Here is a 20,533-nt window from a genome sequence, read left to right on the forward strand (position 1 = left end):
TATTCCAGTGATTAGAGCTCCCCTGGGATGTGGTAGCTCTTCAGTTCTGAACTCAGATTTTCTCTACTGCTTGTTGGCAGCCTTTGGATATTTTCAGCTTCACAATTTGATGCAACTGCTTTGTTCTTCGGTGCAGATGGAGAGATGCCTCAGGCTCCTGCCTGATGTTGAGATGCTCTTGTGGGAGACCAGTCTGCAGTCCCTGCTCTTGCTGCACACGGGAATCTTGCAGCAGAAGGAAGTCTGTGGCTCTGACACAAGCAGCAGCAGACTTGGCCTGAAGAATAAGGTATTAGACTGTCTCATGCGGATTCTAGTGAAGAAGTTAGGGCCCCCTGTGGGTGACTGTGCTATGTACTGGGGGCATCTGTATGAAAACAAGCACATAGGACTTTTGGAGGGTAAGAACTTCATGAAAAGGAAATTTGAGGCTGGCAGATAAATTTGACACATTGACAAAAGTAGCGCTGATATTGTTAGTAATCTCTGACTCTTAGGAGATGAGGTTTCTCTTGCTCCTTTTAGTGTGTGCAGAGACCTCTTCCAGCACCAGCTCTTTGTTCTGCAGCCACACTCTGTGTGACTTTTTTGGGAGAGGGAGGTTGGCTGCTCTTTCTTCCAGATGGCTCATCAGGAGACTTTCTTAGGTACTCGCTCCSCTAGGGAGGAAGTGTGCAAAAGCAGGCATGATAAAAACAGCAAAGCTGAAGGTCAGTTTCTGAGCAGTGATGGTTTTTGCTGCCATGAGCCAGCGCTGAGCCAGGAGGTACGGCCGTGTTTGCTCATAAATCGGCTGGTGTGGGAGGCTAGGCAGTAGGAAGGATGGGGGAAGCAATGTTTTTAAATAGATATTTACGGAGGGTATCAACATTTGGCATTTCCTGATTTCAGAACAGTGGAGGAGGAACTAAGAGCTCCATCTCGCCTCCTCCTTCCCTYCATGCCAATTAGGACCACAGTCTGCTACTCTTGATTGCATGGAAAACCCATCTACTAACTTGTGCCAAGCAGCACCTTCATGAGTGGTTCTCTTCCTTCCATCTAGTGGTGAAGAGCATCAAAGCCCATTCCCTGTGACTTTTCCTGTATGTTGGGTATGTGCATACTGGCTGTGTCAGTGAATTAACAGCTAGTCTCATGCGGTTCCTTCTTTGGCATTGTGTGTCCATCTCCGGCCCCTTTCCTTTGAAGAGATCTGACAGGCACTTGCATACTTGACTCTAACTTTTCCTTAGAAATTGGGTGGGATGATTGGTAGATCATTAGCTCTCTAGGAAGTCAAACATGGGGACATTTCCCAAACAACTCACTAATGGTCAGATAAAGCATCACAATTGTGCCTCCCCACCCACCTCCCACATAGGTSCTGAGAGTTCCCTACTCATCTGCAATTCCTTGAGCTGCCTACTGGAGCTTTTAAGTTCCAGGTCTCAAACAACCCTGTTCTCTCTGTTTTGGGCCAGTCTCCTGAATATTTGCCAGTCTCCTAAATATTTGCATTTCCTCTTTCTCCCATATCCTGCCATTGCATGCTGCTGCCTCGCTGCATCTTGGCAGCCTGCTGTTGTCAGAGGGACTGAGCCAAAAACCTTGCAAGGTGCTAGAAAATCTCAACTGCGGTGAAATGAGAAGCTGTTATTTTAGCAGCATCTGGAGTTTTCAGCTCTGTGCTGTGTTTGTTGCTGATGGTTTCAGTCGCTGCTCCTTGGCCAGGATGTAATATCCCTGGGAAACTCTCTTATCTTATTGCCTGCTGGCCATGCTGAGGAAAGGAGTCTGAAAAGCATGAATCTGTTTTCTACCGAATCTTGTCCTCTTATGGGGGGAAAAGAACAGCCCTTTTCCTTGTATTTCTCCTGAATGTCTTTTACTGATGTGCCCAGGATGTATGTAAGGGTTGGGGTAATTTATGTTTTTGATTTTTTAGGGGGGCCTCATTTGCCTGAAACAATTTGTGGTCCCAGCCCGGCACTGGAGTAGCTTAAAGAGGGCTCATAGCATAGAGCTGAGATCACAAGGGCTTTATGGCCAGAGGAGCTGGGGAGGGCACCCAGCAAACTTKGTTTGTTGCCCTCTACACTGAAGGATAGAGAAGGGCATAGGAGAGGCTTTCCAAGTCTGTGCTCCTGCAGATTAATAAAATGAAAGAAGCTTTTAATTAATGTGAGAGGGAAATGGAAGAGGAAAGAGCGTCTGAGAATGCAAGATTCATGCAACAGCTTCTTCCCACTTCTGCTTCCATTAAGAAGGTATTTTTCACTGATGGTTTCACAGCTGTCTTTATTCCTCCCTGCTTAAATCTTTCTTTTTTTCTCTCCTGTTTCAGTTCCTCCCTGTTTAAATCGTTCTCTTTTTTCTYTCCTGTTTCAGTTCCTGCCTCTCCTCTCTACAAGAAGTGGCAACCTGCCTGTGAGGTTCATAGGTGAAGGCTCTTCCTGAAACCCCAGGCAAGCTGAAGCTCTTTTCAGTAAGAARTGACTACCTTGGAGAGAACAGGATGGGTCAGAGCATGGAGATGACACATCTCCCTCCATTTTGCATATTAACTGTGCAGGTGACATCAGCATAAACTCACAGTAATGTTTTTTTCTTTAATAGCAGAATTTTCCAGGAAATCTTGGTGTTTTTTTCTCCTTACTCCCAAAAAAAAGACTGAGATCATTAGGTGTTTTGTTTGCTTTTTAAGAAAAAGTGAAGCGAATAGGGCTTTGACAGCAAAACACTGTTTWAAAAAAAAGAAAAACAGTGCTGCTCTTGAGGGGGCTTTATTTGCTTGACTTTATGTGGATGACTTGCAAATTTTGTGCAGACTCTGAGGTTTTAAATCTTATGTTATTGAGAAACAGTGTAATTTTTCAGAATTAATTCTGTCTACTTTGCTTGAAAAGGGGTGAGTCTAACAGCAGGGCCTTTTTGAAGAAAGGTATGCCCTCGGTTTGGGTTGCAGTGGAATATTATAAACATCTAGGCCCCAAGGACCTGAAGATCAAACACTGCTTTTGAAATCAGAAATAAAACCTAAAAAAAGGCAGTTAATTTCTGCCTACTGATTCTGTATGCATCAACAGAGCTTCTTGGAGAGAGGTAGAAACAGGGTTTTATACCTTGTATTTTTATATGATCATTAAAGCCAGTGCAAGTGTCCTGCTGATGAGCATGGTGGTGTCAGCTGGGAGTTGTCTGTTTTGCCAGCGCAGATGCACAGACAGCCCCACCAGCGCGGCATGGAGGTTTTGATTGTGGGATGATTAAAGAATTTGGTTGTGTTTATGTTTGCACAGGTTAGTACTAAGCTCATGCTGTCCTGAATCAGCAGTGAGGGATTATCTGCATTTCTAATTGAAGTGCCTTTGATTGCCTTCAGACCCTGCTAGTGATTTGCTTGCTGCAAGGTGCCCTGTTTGCACAAGCTGCCCTGAGAGTCAGCTTGCTTGKGGGCTGGGCTAGTGCAATTTTTTGGCTTTCTCTGTGAAAACTGGGAGCTCAGGGAGCTGTGCAGGCACTTTGGGGAGCTTGCCTGAAGCCTGGCCGTGCTGAGTGACTTCCCAGCTCTGTCAGCTCTTCTGCTTTGCCTTGCAGCTYCTGGCGATGCTATTACTGTGGCTGCAGGCAGCATCAGCACAAAGCAGTTGGAGCCTGTGAGATGCTGTGGGTCCAGTTGAGCCATGAATGTAAATGTGGCCCAGGTTCGAGCCCCCATGTTTCCTGTCTCCCAAGGAATGGGGCAATTTTCCTCTCTTTCTGGGCATAGGTAGGCCTCAAAGTTCTAGGATTTACTGTTAATTCAGGGGGTAGAAGTCATCACCCAAAATAGGGGAGATGACCTGCCTGGTTTGGTGCGAAGACTCAGGCCTGCTTGTTGTCATTGCTGTATTCCTGTCATTACTGCTGTGCTTTGAGCTCACAGACGTGCCATCCTGGGAGCTGAGCCCTGACTTCCAGGCCGTATTGGAAAAACCTGGCATTGATTTGAGACTCTGCTCTCTGGCAGTGATGATGCTTTGTGGTGTCTCAGAAGGAAACAAGGGCAGACAGGTTGCATCAAGTAGCTCCGAAAGCAGCTGAGAGTGGGAATGTAAACATCTCACTTCATTTTCTAGTTGCTCCTAGATTTCTAGAATTAAAGGAGGGGAGATGGCCATGTCCCTGTCCTCCTGTGCCAAAGAGTGGGCTCTAGCTGTTCCACAAAGGCCAGTGCTMAGGTCTGTGAAGCAGAGTTTGATTTGCACTCGGTGTCTCGAGCACTTGCAATGGCCAAGAATCATKTGGGTTCAGTCTGAGCTGGTAGACATCCAAAGAGCTTGGAGCGTCATTGTCCATCCATGGACAGAAAAGGGTGGCTGGATCCACTCAGCAGTTTGTAGCTTGAGACTATCACTTCCAAGCAGCAAGATGTGGGAGGAGAGGCCTGCGGTGTCTCCTTTCTGTAGGCATCGGAAGCGGATCCAGAAGGGATCAAAGATGGAGCCGGGAGTGAATGACGGGGAGCRTTCGATCGAGGCGCCTGACGCTGGTTGTCTTTATGTGGCATTTGAGACCGCGTGGGCAGTTTGTTCAATTTTTCTCTGTAGACGCTGCTTTGTTTGGAAGGTTGTAGACACATGTCAGCGGTGATGGATAGATTTGTTTGACTTCCTGTCAAATCAATGATTACTCATAGAAATCTCTTTTATTAGTTTATCATAGGAAGTTCTCTGTCATTTATCCCAGCGGAGGCTTGGCTATCTGGTGTCAGTGAGCACTGCTGGTGAAAATTATTGCTGTTTTTTATTGTGCTGCTGCTTCATTTTATTTTTGACACAGTATTTATTTTTGTCTTGATTTTTATGCTGGGAAAGGCTTGCTCCTCTTTTTGCTATGATTACAAATGGGGTGTTGTCTTTCCTTTTCCCATCCCAGCCTGGTCGTGTGGAAATTTATAGGGAATAAAAAGAAATTGCCCTAGGTACTCAAGTTTGTCCTCATCTTCTGGAAGAGAGAAAATTTGACTAAAGTTTGGCAGCGCCTTGACATTTCTGATCTAATAAAGGTCTCAATTTTGTAGGAGTTGGAACTTATGGGTATGAATCAGCGGAAGAAGGGTGATTGATGACGAACTTTAGGAAAAAGTCGTGGTTATGCATTTCCCATGTCTTGTGCACTTGGTTTTGGTTTCCTTCATGCTCAGAGAGGAGGCAGAGCTTCCTTTCTCTACTGTTTTCCTGCTGCATCCCAAAGGATAGACAGGGGTGGCTGGGGAACCCCCGCACATCCGTGAATGCTGTTTAGCGACTGTGGGAGCTTTGGAAACGACAATCCTGGCCTAAAGTGCAGCTGCCGGCCCAGCTACACTGCAGACCTCCCTGGATGTATCTGTGTATCTGACATCTGCCTGCTCTGCTTCCCTGGAGGAAGCAGCTTCTACCCCAAGGCTGCCTGGGGTAGAAAATGAAGCACTTTGATGGGGGCCTTCCTGCAGAAAAGCTGGAGCCCAGCTTGGGGATGTTCTGGATGCGGCAGCTTTGCTGATGAGATTTTAAAGAAATGTTAGGATATGCTTAAGTTTGGACACAGGCTTTATGGTGTAGCCCATTCGTACGAGCTTTACAAGTACTGGAAGTTTTGGCTCATTGTCTCCATTGCAGAATTCAAGGAATCATTTCAAACCAACCCAAGTAATATTGTAGACAGAGGTGTTTTGAAAGGCAGGCAAAAAAGGTGGTTTGGAGTCATYGTGGGCACGGGCTTGCTCTATACGCAAGTTTTAGAACTGACCTTCAAGAAGAGTTTTTTAATATTTCAAATCAAATGGTTTTTATTTTCAAATTAAATTTCATCTGCACTCCAAGTTTCTTTCTGATGATATATATCAATAGAAGTCAGTATCATCAATTTGCTGTGTTGAGAATGATTTCTCCCAGTGTCAAGCTGCTGTAGCTCTTGCCCACCTCTCCAGTGGCTGAGCACACAGAGACCATTGAAGCCTGCTACTCCTGTGAGGCTAATAATGTTGACCTTTGAGCTCGAGTAGGAGAGACTTATGTTTGCAGGTCAAGAGATCCTGGCTCAGTCCCTGCAGACAAACCATGCAGGGAGATGACTGCAGGAGAGCAGAGCTTCACTCTGAGCATACAAAGATCATTTCAACCACCAGTGAAGCGAAACAGCTGGGGGAATTGAGGTGGATATGATAGTTATGGTGATTCTGGCCTAGTCTCCCCCTTCTAGGCCTGAAAATTTCAGTGTGTTTGAGAGAAGCAGTTTCCCTGTTACTCTAGGGTCTCCCAAGCCATACTGGGCTGTGCTTGAATGTTCTGGTGGTCCTCCTTTCATAGGCCGGGAAGGATCTGTAGCCTTCTCCCTGAGCAGAGTGCCTAGATGACAAGGGAGGCATTTCCACAGCTGGGCAGGAGGCTGACCTTAAGCCTTACCTTAGATTTGAGCTGAATGCTGCAGCTAGCTTTAGATGGACACCTGCTCTTCAACTCTGGAGCACCAGGGACAAATGGATGTTCCACCAAGAGCTTTTCAACTGAAATGTGTGATGCTGGTCCTCTGTTCCGTCTCAGTCCTGGCTGCATGGTGACCTTGAGCTCTGCATGGCCGGACTTGCAGGATTTGAGCCTGGTGAGGCAAACCTTGAGGAAGAAGAGCATCCAGCTGCTATAATGTGTCACAGTGATGGCCAGGCTTGGCATAAATCCAGCTTTGCATAGAGGGAGGCAGCTGTTGAAGCCCTTCAGTGCTGAGACATGAGACCTTTCCTTAGATCAGAGGCAATGCTGGAGAGGTACAGACTTCCTGAAAGCAAATAACAAACTGAACCACCAGCCTGCAAGCATCAGGCCTGGATTTATCTCCCTCACTGAGCTGAGGGCATATCATGCCCCTCCATCAGTAGCTACTCACGTGCTTGGAAATAGTATCCTGGCAAGCGACAGCAATTTGCCTCCCTTCTGATGGGTTGCTAGAACTCGACGTGGTAAGAAAGTCTTGTCGCCCTTTCCAGTGAAGGAATCTGTTCCTTCTGTAATATGAACTACTACAAGAGGGAAAACAATTTGCGCTGTTATCAGGCTCTTCTACCCTGCAGTTAATGGGACCTTCACTCTCATTTAATTCTCAGTTCACAAATTAGTGGGAAATGCAGGATGTAGAGGAGTTCATCTGGAGAAGGAAGAGGTTTGTAGAGAAATCCTCCGGAGAGGTGCACAGCATTTCCCAGCCCGAGGCGGGGCAGTAGTCTTGCCAGCATGTAATGCAGAATGCAATGATTGTTCCAAGCAGAAATGATTTAACCTTGAATGAGAGAAACATAACCAAACAGCAACAGTGGAGCAATAAAGAAATTCCATCTCTGATCTCCTGTGACCCACGTTCTGCTCAAACGGTTCAGATGTCACCGATACATTATTTTCATGAGTGACTGTAAGTGCATTATGCATGAGTGTGTGGCCACTGGTGGATAAGCAGCGCATTCTCCTAGGGAGCCGATATAATCTATTTGATTTCACAGGGCTGGACTGTGCTCTCTTCTTTAGAAGAATTGTGGCTGCTCGGCAGAGGCATGGGATGGTGCCTGTGTGTTTGGTACCAAACAAGGATTTGTCGCACAGTCCCCTGGAGGTTTGATTATTACAGCCCCCAGCAAGAGCTTAAGGGGTAGCAGCAGTTTGACTGCTTTTGGTGTTTGGAGGTACCACACGTACATGTCCAGYTCTTAGCATGTACCTGGGCAGCATGTCAGGTGGTGGCAGCAATACAAGCCCAGCTACTAGAGTGGAAATGAGAGGGTAGATCACAGACTGAAAGAGGGAAGTGCAGTGCATCTCACATCTGAAGAGGCCATGTGTGATCCCTCCCACMCTGTTTTGGGAGAGCAAGTGTCTCCCAAGCTAAGCATGGGAGAAAATGAATCCAAGCTGGGAGCTTCCTTTGCGCTCCAGCTTTGTGCTCTCTAGAGCTTTGTGGTTTGTCCTAGAAGGATGTAGTCACAAAGCTGTGTTCAGATACAGGCCTAGAGGTCCAGCAGGCTCCAGTGTTTGAGTGGATTTAAGTCAGGATGCTGGAAGAGGAGCGGGATATGGTGGTATATTGAGGGTTGGTGCCAGGGACACCTCAAGGAAGGTGAAATGACCAGGATACAGATCTGCACTGAAGGCAGAGGATTTAGCAGTTGTATTTGCAATGGAGAGGAGTTCAGTGAGAAATAAGATACAGCTGGCTCTTCCAGAGCTGGCAGGTGGATGTGGTTTTGCTCTTGTAAACAGTGGCTGGGCTGCTATAAAAAYATGGGCCTGCTGCAATGGGGCTTGTGTGTCGACCGTGCGGCCTGAGTATGCCCCAAGGGACACTGAGGGCTTTTTCTGCACTGGTAATGTGAAGATGGTCTTTTCATTAAGCCCTCCTGTTGTCTAGTGGTTACCTTGCATGGATCTAGTGGCTTCTCTCCCCCTTTTTTTTGAATTCTCGTTCTGCTTCCCTTTCAGACAGGTACCTCTGGCTGCTGCCTGTCCTGTGGAGCAGAAACAGGGTGCCACAGCATTGGTCATCTACCTGGGACCTGCACGCCTACCTTGTTGCCCTGTGGGAGCTCTGATGCAGGCTGGGAACAGCCTCCTTGAAATCATGTTTATTACATGAAAGAACACATCGGAGGCCAAGGGAATGCTGAACAGCAAAAGGCTCACAGCACGTTCTACCTCATCGCATCTTACGCACTGCCTCTGATGGGCTTTCCCCTTAGTATTTGCCTTCTCCTAACAAAGCTCCGGTCCCCCTCCAGGGCTCTCTTTCTGCCTTCCCCAGTCCTATCCTCACTTGACTGTAGCGTTTCCTGGGAGCACCCAGGCAGTGTCCGACCAAATGTGTGTCTAGCACTGAGGTCAAGTGGGTCTGGGTTTGATTAGRAATCTAGGGAACCGGACACAACATCCACATCTGTAGCTTGTAGCTGCAGAGGACTCCCCCACATGGAAATTAGGTTATTTTAATTGTCTTGTATGCACATTAGGCTACCAGAGTGAAAAATAACAGCAAGGATCTAGAATTAGTTGCTCTGCTGTATTTTTCACTCTGCTGAAGTGGATGCTGGCAGGCAGCGTTTGTGAAGAGCATGTTTTTTGCTCCTTAAGGCACGACCTGTTTGAGGATGAACGTTGCATTTGTGGGACAAGCAAACTGGGGACATGGCAGTCTCATAGGTGGTCTGGGTTGTCCCTCAGCCCCAGACTTACTGCTCCATGAGGTGTAGTCCCAAGGCCAGCTCTGTTTAAAGCCAACAGCAAATGCCTTCACTGAAGGCCATGTCTAAAAGCACAGGATGCCCCCTCCAGCCTTCACGTTGGAAGTACTTCTAAATTCACTGGATGTCACTGTTACAAAGCAATGAGAAGAAGCATATTTCAGTCTATACTTAGCAGAATGCTTGATTTCTTAGTCAAAAGGGCAAAGCACAGCATCAGATAATGAAAATCAGCACTGCTGCAGCCATTTCGGGGGAACTTAGTGGCTTTAGACCTGATTTGCACTCTGTGGGCAAATCAGCCCCAGAGTGTTTTTGTGAGAGTTGTGTTGAATACTAACGAAAGCATTGAACCTTCTAGAGGTTTTTCCCACTCATCTCAGAAACCTGCCCTGTGCCTTTGAGGTCTATCTTAAGTAAGAGTTTGAACAGTAGAGGCCCCAAAGCAGAGCACTTTTTTTTCTGGTTAAGTGGGGAAAAAAAAAATCAGTAAGTAAACCTATCATATAGATGTTCTTGAATCACAGCTGCAGTGAATTGGAGGCTGCAGCCCAGAGGAAGACTGGAGTTATATGAGAAAAGTGTATTTCAGTATGAGTATCTTGTGCTTATCCCTCTGTCTTCTTTGCAGGATGGATTGTGACGAGGCTGCAGGACTTCTGATTGCCAAGGGACCCCAAGCAGCAGCCACTCTTGATCTTGTTTCCTGTAGGAGCAGTCACTTGGAGGGAAGAGGTATATATTTCTGAGTATATAATTCCTTCTACTAACTACATTTCAGTAAACTAGTTTCTGCTCATAAACGTGGGGAAAAAAGCAGTACTGTTTTCTGTCTTTACCTGAAAAAATGCTGCTTTGACTTTCCGAAGTCTGATAACCTGACTGTGATTATGTTTCTGCTGAAAAGAAACAGGTTGTTATGGAGAACTGAGAGAATTATTCCATAGGCATGTACAATATTTGCAAATCTAAAATGTCACACATCATCCCAAAGTCACAAAGCGTGAGGCTGTGGTGCCAGATACTCTATCAGCTTGTGTCTGCTGTCCCCCTCCGGGAGCTTATGTTCGTAAACAGAGCCCTCAGATTTGCAGCAGTTTGTGCCAGGCGGGACCCTGAAATAAAGGCTAGGTGACAGGGCCACCTTTTACTTTACAGCCCCAAGCCATGTCATTGCTATGCAGTGGATGCCRGAGTTCCAAGTAAGCAGGGTAGTGTTCTGCAGCACTTTGTGCTATTGCACAGCAAGCTCTTGCATTTTAGGGCATTTTGTGTTCACTTTGTGGGACAGAAACACAGCGCTAAGGAAACTGGGATCCTGAGCAGATTGGCACATGTACATTGGAGTCTGCTAGTGGCGAATGCTGGTCTCCCACTCCTGAGACTGCAGAGTGCTGATCAGGAGCAAAGTCAGGGCTATAGCATTCCCATATCCTCCCAAGAGACAAAGTGGCTCGCTGAAATGCTGCACTTTGAGCTCGGAGCACCTGGCAAAGCTCTGCCCCTTGCTGACCCAAGATAGCTGCCTTCATCCACCCCTTCCCCTTACCTTGGCCATGCTCTTGTACGTGCTCTGGGGTAGGAATTATCTCGTTATTATGTATGCTCATGCAGAACGAGGAGTCTTTGATCTCAGCAGCTACATCCTGCATTACAGCAGTAGGAGTATTTAATAATAATAGCAAGGATCCATTTATTAGTTTTAAACTTCCCTACGTATGTGCTTTTTCTGAGATGCATCCAGTCCCTTGTCTGGTTCCTGAGACAGCATGTTTGCTTGGGGAGTGCAAATGAGCCTCTTGTCCTTGTTTGATAGAGTCTGTGTCTCGCTGGATCAAGTGGCTGAAGCCACAGAAATGTGCTGTAGGAGCCGCCTCCCCGCTCACGCTGCAGTGTCTGACTGGCAAGAACAGAGGGAAGGCGGCAGGAGAGGAGAGCTTTTTCATGTGTGCAGTCGGAGAGTGTTTGCACTTCTCTTTCACAAAAGCTCGAATCCCTCACCTTGCTCGCCGGTAGCCTTGTGTTCTCTCCTTGAGTCTTTCAGCTGATGTTTCATTGGGCTCAGGGGTGTTTCCTGCTTCGCCTGAATGCCCGGTATGGTGTCYGGGAGCCCAAAGGACACGTGGCTTGCTTTTCTCCTTGAAAGAAATCATTGGCATCTTGTACTGCTGATYTTAGAAGTGAGCCTGACACAGCTTGTTTTCTTACTGTGCCTTTGCCTTTTAGTTTTGGGGGTTGTATCTTTTCTGGACAGAATTTCAGAGTCAGTTATTTTCTGGATCTATATGGAGGGGGAGAAAAAGGGGGTTTGCTACACATATTACTGTCTTCAATTCAAAACAGTGTAGTTCTTGTGCTTGATGTTCCTGTTTTTTCATAACTCTTGTTGGGTGTGAATTTGAAACAAGCTTGTGCTGAAACAACATGGATTTCTTTGATTGCAGTATTTTAAAGATAGCAAACAATGTCCAGCCTGTTGTCTGAGGCTAAAGCAGCACAGTGCTATAGTCATCATTCAGCTGAATTTCATGCCGTAGACTTGTGGATTAATGAAGCTGCTGGTATTTCTTGGGCTGGTTAAAACACTGCCCAGAAGATCCTGTGACAGAACCTGTCCTCCACACATCATTGAGCCCAAACTGCCGAAGTGGGAAAATGCTYCTGCGCATGGACAAACAGGGCTGGATCATTCCCAGCTTCTCCATTGATCCCAGTATAAGGTGAGTGTAGTCCTGGATGCTGAACAGTATTTCATGCTGGGGCTGTGTGGTTTAGCATATTGATTCCTAAGGCTGTCAGCTCGTGTTCCCTCTGAATTTCAGGTCCCAGATGGAAGGTGCTTTGTGATTTCAGCCCTGGTCCTGATGGATGCTGGCTCATAGCAGGATAAAAGCACATTCCCAAATGAGACGAACATGATTCAAGCTTTGTGTTTTTAAAGCTGCTTAGATAAATGAAGCACCCAAGCTTAAAGGAGGGTGAAGGTCTTTTGATGGCAGTTCTGGKCTCAGAGCAGGAGTCCTGCTCCATCTGAGCCACATCCTTGCAGGCAAAACAACAYGTTTTCCAGAGAAAGTAACTAACCTGATGAAGACTCACAAAGGAGCAGTGGGAGATGCACAAGCTTCTTTCCTGTTTTCTCATCCTTTTTCCCCCTCCACTTATTTTCATTTTGTAATTCTTCTTAAGGCATTTGTATGTGCAAATTCTTGGCGTAACCGCTGGTCTTGGAGTCCACCAAGAGCACCAGAGCTCATCTTACATCTACGGAGCACCCGAGCTACATCTGCACTAGCTTTCTTGGCCATTGTGGGGCAATGTTAATGCTCACACCACCCCCATCTCTACTGCCATCTTGTCAAGCTCAAATTTACCTAGACACCCCCACAGTTCTCCCCCAAAGRACATATGGAGTCGCTGGATATGGATCTCATTCCTCCTTGTGCTGGCCAGCCCCGAGCTGAATCGACCCTCCTCTTAGCTYGAGTCTAGACAGTCTCCACGGGGGACAGCTCTGCCCTGCCCTGCGCGATCGCTTCCAGCTGCTCTTCCTTGGGCTCCTTTTGAACCATCCAAACAGCTTTGCCCCCTCTTTCCTTGCCCAGAGGGACCCTTCTGTGCTGCAGCGTGYTCCAGGGTTTCTGTACAGAGCACCCCAGAGCTGCCATGGGTTCCAACCGTGCTCCCGTTACCAAGGAAAGTGGCTCAAGGCACTCGGAGCGAGTCCAGTAGGATTTGTGGCATTTCCAACACCCACATGTTATTGACTCCCCTGCCTTTGAAGTGTGGTCAGGGCTTTATCTATTGGTAATAGGGAGAATTAAAAATTTCCTTTTTTTAAAAAAAAAAAAAAAAGAAAAGAAAAGAAAACTTGGCACCTTACTTAAAAAGGCAAGTAAAAGCCATAACAAAGTTGTTAAAAGTTCAAAAGAAATGCTAATCCCTGTAATGTGGACTAATCAACTTTTATCCAGACAATCCCATTGTATCTCTCAGGCCTAACTGGTTAAGGATTCCCACAGGCAAGTGCTGCGCTTTAACTCCTTGAGAGCTGCGTTCTTACCTGTAGTTATTCTGTGTGGAGTGAGACTGTTTCATCCCCACTCTGAAATGGTCKGATATGTTGTTGGATTCAACAGCTTCAGCTGTGCTCACACTTGCCTAGTTATTTTTTTTTAAATAGATGTGGAAACACAATGTCCCCAAAGAGAATGAGGCTGAGCCGTCACAATGTGAAGGACTTCTGTGGAGCTGCTTCACCTTCAGCGGCATTAACAACTGGGAATACAAGTACATGGGTCTAGGCAGGATGTCAAGGTGACCCTGCTTGCGCAGGGCGATTGGACTCCTTCTCCTTGCAGAGGTCCCTTTCAACCTCAGTCATTCTGTGATACGATATTTGAAGCAGTCATCTTCATACAAGTATCCCAAGGTATTGATTGCACTTCACATTAATCAACGTTCAGGTTTTGTTGGTCTCAGACCTACCTGTTTCTGTTTTTGGGGTTTTTTTTTTTCTTTTTAAGACATCTTAGATCCTGCAGTACTAGGTATTGATTGGGCTCTGCAAGCAGTTCTTTGGTGTTTTCAGTGCTGTATTAGTATCTTGGGATCATTTGTGTGTTAGAATTCTGCAGCTGCAGAGCTGAAAACAGGAGCTGGTCTCATTTGGGAGGGAGAATCCATGGAGAATGGCAGCTGCAGGGCCAGATGTGTTGTGCTCAGAGTAGCTGCAGAGGTAGAGCCAACTCTTAGCCCTGTTGGTGGTGKTTATAGTGAAGCCTTCTGCCTCATTTTCATCTTGGGGAGTAATGTGTCTCTTAATTACTCTTTACTGACATAGGAGCTTAGATATTTACCTTGCAAATCCTTTCCATCTTTCTCAAAACTATACTGGTCAAACCTCAAATTATGTGAGTTATGGGCATGCCTAAATAAAATTTGCTGTGGCTGTTCTGCAATTGGAGGCTACTTAACAAATAAATTATGCTTCCTCCACTGTAGTCGTCTTGGCTATGCACATTCTTGAGCCGTCCATTGTCCCTGAAACACCAAACCTTTCAAAAATAGAAAGACTATCCATCCGAGCTGGGTAGTGGTGGGGAGTGGTGGTTTCTGCTGCCCTGTGAAATCTTTAGCTCCTAGAAAAAGAGCTTTGTTAGGATGTGTGGACAGAGGAGCAACTGAGCTGGCCCCCTTGAAACCCTCAACATCCAGGGATCTGCCAGCCTTTTGCCCTAGCATTGGCTGGGAATGGAGCTTCCCACCCTGGCTTCCCAGTGCACTTATTTGCCTCTTCCCACCTTGTTTGCAAAGGGGAGAGGAAGGTTGCCAGGGGATGAAACCCAAATCCCATTTCACATGGAACCAATATGATCTGGTGCACTGTGGGGGAGGCACCTTTCATCTTGCCGAGGCGGGAGGCTGGCTGGATYGTGCTGGCCTTCGGAAGCATGTCTCCTCAAATTAAATGGATAAAGGAAGAAGACGGCGGGATGAAGGAAAGGAGGGGCAGATGCTACCTCTGACCAGACAAGCTGCATGTCCTCAGTAAGTGGTTTGCCATTAAACAGGTCCCTCCCTGCTCTGCAACTCTCCCAGCCCAGAGCATCTTCCAATTTCATGGTGGCTTCTCCAAACAAGCTGTGACAGAAATCCAGTCAGGAGCTAAGCAGCTTCCCTTGGAAGCTGGGATATGCTGAAAGAATTGTAGCTTTCTCAAGGAAAAGCTTAGATTAAAACAACAAAAATGATTTTCTCATTGTTTCCCTATTTTCTAAATAGTTTTGGAAAGCACTGGAACTGATATTTTTATGGGTATTTGGAATTGCACTTTCCAAAGTAATTTTAGGCCTTTTAAATCTTCCTCTTTGAAGATTTCTGGGCATTTTCTAAAACGATTTCCACTGCCTGAAGTGATTTAGGGGTTAACAGGTTAATTAAATGTTGGAGCAACTCACTGAGGTGTGAGCTTGGCTTTTCCATCGCCTGGTCTTTGAAAATCAAGATCGGAAATCAAGCAAGAGTCCCTGGATAGCCTTTCCTGGCCCGTGTAGCGTGGAGGAGATGGAGAGGAGGATTAGATAGGACTGCTGCAGTGGACACCTCTTGCCTTATGCTCCTGGGAAGCAATTGCAGGGGAGATGCTTAGGTGCTTCTATCTACCCCTCCTTCCCTGTAGAAGGTCCAAGACTCCCTCTGGAAGGAGCCTCAATGCTGATGCTCGCAAAGCCCCATGTTGATCTGTTCTACATGGCCATCTCATTGGAGATGGTCTCATGTGGACCTCATTGGAGGAGAAAACTGCCTGTGGTSATGTTGCCCTCCATGCTTTGCAGCCCGCCGCTGTGAAACAGTGTAGTGGCAGTGGGGAGCAGGGAGGCGAAAGACTTGTTAGAAGACCCCATATTCTAGGATCTAGCAGAAACTAGCAGTATTTGTGGTGGTCAGAGCCACACGTGAGCCTCTCAAACCCCCATGCTGAAAGTCAAGATAAAGCAGAATCTTTTAATTTGTTCCTGGCTGTGAATGACTCAAATGTGCCACATCTATCATTGTATCTCCTTAACTAAATGGATTAATTTTTTTGTCCTCTTCACAAGCTTAATTAGCAATCTGCAACACAAATTAAATCACTATCAACTAATTTCAACTATCCCTTCAGAGATAGCCATTAGCTAGCTAAATAATCGGGTTAGCATTGAAATGAGGCTGCATCCAACCCTGGAAGCATAATCATGATTTCACAAAGCTGCTTCTTTTTTTCCCCTCCCCTGAACACTGATAACGCTTTGTCCTTCCTAATGAGGGCAGCAGTTACTTGTGCTTGGCACGKGCTGGTTTGCAGCCATTTCAGCGGAGATCGGGAGTCTGTTCTTTGTTGCTGTGTTTTAGGAGAGAGCTGATCCATGAGGGGTTTCTATTTCCCCAGGAAAAGGGGAGCCTGAGATTGTGGAATTACGAAGAAATAGTGTGCTTTTTCCTGCAGGGAGGCGATAGGACTATCTTTACTCTCTGTGCAGTTCATCCCTGAAGCTTTTCAAGCCCCAGAAGTAGTGCCCTGCCCTTGGGATTGCAGCCCCAGGAGCACCTGCTTTTGCCTGAGCTGCCCTGCTGAACCGTTCCAGTTTGACAAGATATTTTTTCCTATTTACAGCCCAACTGGAATTCAGGTTTGCTTTTGTGCAGCTGTAGGTAACCACAGGGCTGGCTCKCCTACCTTTTGGGAGCAGGCAGCCTCTTGCATGCATGGAGTGTTATTTTGACCTGGATGTATGAGCAAGCAATTCTCTCTTCTCTTCATCCTCGCTGTCCTCCTAGGTGTGCACCTTCACTCCTGTCTGCTGCATGCCAGCATGAAGCTGTTTGGTCGTGTGACAGCCTTACCTTGTTAAATATATGTAGGTCCTAATCTTGAGGTCCCTTTTGTTGCAGTAATGGTTATTAGCAACAATAAATCTTCTCTGTGCTCTTTCCCAGTTCTCCTGGCTCCTGGGGAAGGAAAAGATAGAGGAAGGGATGGTTTCAAGGAATGGAATGGTCTTGACTGTCCAGACTAATGGGAATATATGTACTGAAATGGAGCAACAGCAATATTCAGATTTGTAAGGTTCTATAGAGATGGAACAAACTTGTCAAGACAGGGAGTGCTGGCTGCTTTTTGACAACACTGCAGAAGTCTGWGGGGAAATGTCTGCCTGCAGATTCAGAAAGGCAGTTTTACTGCAGCCAAATAATAAGTTTCTGAACTATTTGCATGTAAATCATCTTGCTGACTGCTTTGGCTGTTGGCAGGAGTGGAGATGGAGTAGCATCCTCTTCTGGATAGAGGCAGTGCAGGTCCCTGCTCCTCTATAAATGCCTTTTGAGGTGGCCTGCAGTTTGTAGCAGGTAGTCTTGCTTCTTGCCATAGACAACTGCATGTGTTTGTTTAGGAGCAACAGAAGGAGAAGGCGGCTGCTCGTATTTCATAGATGCACTTAGGAGGTGCCAAGGGGTCAAAGTCATTTTGTCAAGTTTCCCTAGTGGATTATACGAAGGACTGGATTTAAGTTTTTCTTCTCTTTTTTTCTCTCCTTGAATTTAAATATGGAAATGTAATTCAAGTAGAAAGGTACACTAAATCCTCCGGGGTTTGTGCTTTTGAATAAAATAGCGCACGGGTGGTGGCTGGAGGAGCGTGCGAGGCAGCAGCCCCTGGGGCTTCCTCCATCCAGAGCGGGGCTGTCACTCCCGGCCTCGCCGTCCTCAGCACTCCGAGCTGCCTGGCGCTTGCTCCTCAGTGGACGTCGTACCCCTTTCTTTCCCTGGGAGGTCGATTGCAGGTGAATTTTCCATTTTTATCTTCATCTCAGACTGCTGTGCTGGTATTAAGATGCAGCAGTACTGGAATTGCTGATACTTGGAAAGGAAAATGGTGACTATGCTAGCTGGTTGCTTCTTGTAACTGGAGTCATGGAGTTACCTGCAGTTCCCTAGCAAATCCAACAGTGTAGCAGGATGTTACAAAGACAAATGTAAGAGGAAACAAATGCATAGGGGCTGTTTTTCCTTTGCAGTAAGCCCAGTGTAAAACCATTTTCCTAAATCTAAGCATATATTTAAATGCTCTCTCCTGTGGACAAAGTACTGAAGAGCTCTTGGTGAGCAGGGTCTTTGGAGAAAGCTTTTTCCCTCCCTTTGCCTCACTTTCCTCACCTGACTGTGGGGCTAGTAACACTGATTTCCCCCATTGATTATTTGCAGACCTCAGGGCACAGGAGGCAAAGGAAGTGCTTGGGCAGGGTGTTGATTTTGCCTTTACTCAAACCCCCAATAACTGGAGGGCAGAGAACCAGCCTGCAGTTACTGCAGAGGGCTCTGAAGCCCTTCAGAATGAGGAAAGAGCTACCATGTGTTTGCATAAGGGACTAGATACAGAAACTGGTAGCACAGCTTACATGGGAATATATAAAAGGCAGAGTCCACAGCTAATTGTTTATTTACTTTATCCTTTTGTTGAAAGGGAGCAGGAGGTACCCTCTCCAATTTTTCCCCGTGGATAATAAAGATACTGGCAGGGAGGAAGGCAGCAAACCAAGAGGACATCCTTAAACAAATAAATTAATTGCTGGCTGCTTGGGAAGCAGCCATGAGTTAAACAGCAGAGGGCAAAAAAGGAAAGATCAATTTTCAGGGTGGCAAGAGCTCCAGAGGAGGGTATCTGAAAGACTTGTCTCAGACTGGGCTTTTCTAAAATATAGTCTAGAATTGGGTGGGAGGAGAAGGGGGGGAAATGGCAGTTGCCCACAGTTATTTAGTGCAAGTAGTGCAGGCTCTGAAGAGCTGCCACTAGCTCTATGCAAGCAGGTGAACAGGCAAGCCAATGGCAGATGAAATTAAATGTTGACAAATGCAAGTTAATGTGCATTGGAAGGCATACTATGACCTACTCGTACACATTGCTGCATTTTAAATTAACTGTAACCACTCAGGGAAAAGACCTAGGGGTTATTGTGAAGCACTCAATGAAAACATCTGTTAAATGAACAGAAGCAGACAGAAAAGCAAACAAAACATCGGGCTGTACGAGGGAGGTTTGAGAGTATCGGTTGCACTGTGGTAATGCAGCAGGGCACCGCAACTGCCCGGCTCTTGTACGAGCAGAGAGCTAGAAGGCAGCCGAGAGCTTCGGAAGAGAAATTCCCCCTGAAGACAGCCCACAAACCCACAAACATCGTGGCATTTTCCTTAACAATGCAGCCCTGAGCAGAGGCTTCCCAGGAAAGGAGGAGAGAGCTGGGGTATGTGGCTCATGGGGTGAAGGGGACGTACCTTGTGCTGTGTGCAGCCCCCCAAAACATGTGGGTGGCTGGGCCAAGGTGTGACTSTTGGCTGAAGGTCCCAAGCTCCGGCCAGTTCAGAGACCCTTTGCTGTTGCAGGGCTTGCATGAGGCTCAACCAGAGTCTCCAGTTTCCTTCAACAGAAGCAAGAAAGACTTGCCTTTTTTTTCCGTGCACAGCAGCTCTTTCTCCCAGAAGAGACGGACACTCATCTTCATTCACTCCTTTCTCTATCCACCGTGTCCTTGACTATTTCATTTGCCCTGCAAACTGCAAAGGTCTATGAGATTCTATGGCTTTCCCTGGTCAGTGCAGTGAAGGATTTTGCTGGTTGATATTGCTGCTCTSTTAGAAATGACCCGCAGCACAGGCCCAGGTGGCACATTCATTAGGTGCCTTATGCAGCCCTGCTTATGCAAACAGGGTTCATTCTTCATCCTTGCTAGCGAGCATGTTCAGAGGTGTGTTCCCCTTCCACCTGTTGTTTTATTATGAAACAGGCCCTTCATTTGATGACCACATTCTAAATTTTCCCCCAAGCCATGTCCTGTGCTGAGCTTATTTCAAAAATACACTTACATAAAAGTTTGAAGTATGAAACCCACTGACCCACATTGGTGTGGATCCTCTGGCCTTTGAAATATAAAGTGAACCTCATCAAGATTTAAGGAAGTCTGTATCAGTTTTCCTCTGTTCAGAATGGCCTTTTGGGCTATTGATACTAAAAGAATGGATAAAATCAAAGCTGGTCATTGTCATTCAGGCTAAATTTCCTGTCAGAGGCAAGAGATCTATGAAGCAGCTTTAGTTTGTGGCTCACGCTATAGGTTCATGCTGTGAACCTTTGAAAAGCTCTGCTACAAATACATGTGTATATACACATGCATGAACATAAATACATAGATGTTAAAATGTTAAAGTTATTCTGCCTTCTGCTCCATTACCCCTGTGATAGGTGGAGAGAGAAAAAGCCTCAAGGTTAAACTTTTCAAATTTCATTTTCTCATTCCTTGCTAATTTCTAAATGCCCAGACCAATAGAGAGTCAGAGCTATTAAGATGGTGAATTAAATTAGACTTTCTGGGTTGCATGAAAACAACAACCACTAGAGACAGGGAGACTCACTGAAAGARGAGACGAGAGGACAAGAGGCAAACTGGGATAGATTTTTTTTTAAAACACCCTAAGAGTAGTGTATGTTGCCTGCTGGACTTAATTTATGTGCATTAATTTATGTGCATTAAAAACAATAACTCTAGGAGCTGAAGGCTCCCTCTGCTTCAACACTTGTGGTTTATGGTGGCCCCCGAGTCTCTCTGTGGAGCTGCAGTTTCATCACACGCAGCTGAGGCTGCAGTTATTCCTGCCCCTACCTCCTGTGCTAGCACCATGTGCTCGAGCTGGGTGGACTCTAAAGGTGGCAGGCAGGTAGGTGCTGCCACTGTTCGCAAGGCTTTTCTGCCAGTTTGTGCCCAAAATGACCCTTTC

General features: G+C 46.3%; 1 protein-coding gene across 1 annotated transcript in view; it reads left to right on the forward strand.

Moving 5' to 3' along the window:
• The window catches only part of LOC112946791, a 49,411-nt gene that overhangs the window by 16,969 nt on the left and 11,909 nt on the right, over positions 1-20,533 (forward strand). The window contains exon 2 of the mRNA XM_026038734.1: positions 9,855-9,958. Within this exon, the coding sequence (XP_025894519.1) occupies positions 9,855-9,958 (104 nt within the window). The remainder of the gene's footprint in view (positions 1-9,854; positions 9,959-20,533) is intronic.

The sequence above is a fragment of the Nothoprocta perdicaria genome, unplaced genomic scaffold (genome assembly GCF_003342845.1).
Source record: "Nothoprocta perdicaria isolate Ctin4 unplaced genomic scaffold, notPer1 scaffold_217, whole genome shotgun sequence".
Lineage (NCBI taxonomy): Eukaryota > Metazoa > Chordata > Aves > Tinamiformes > Tinamidae > Nothoprocta > Nothoprocta perdicaria.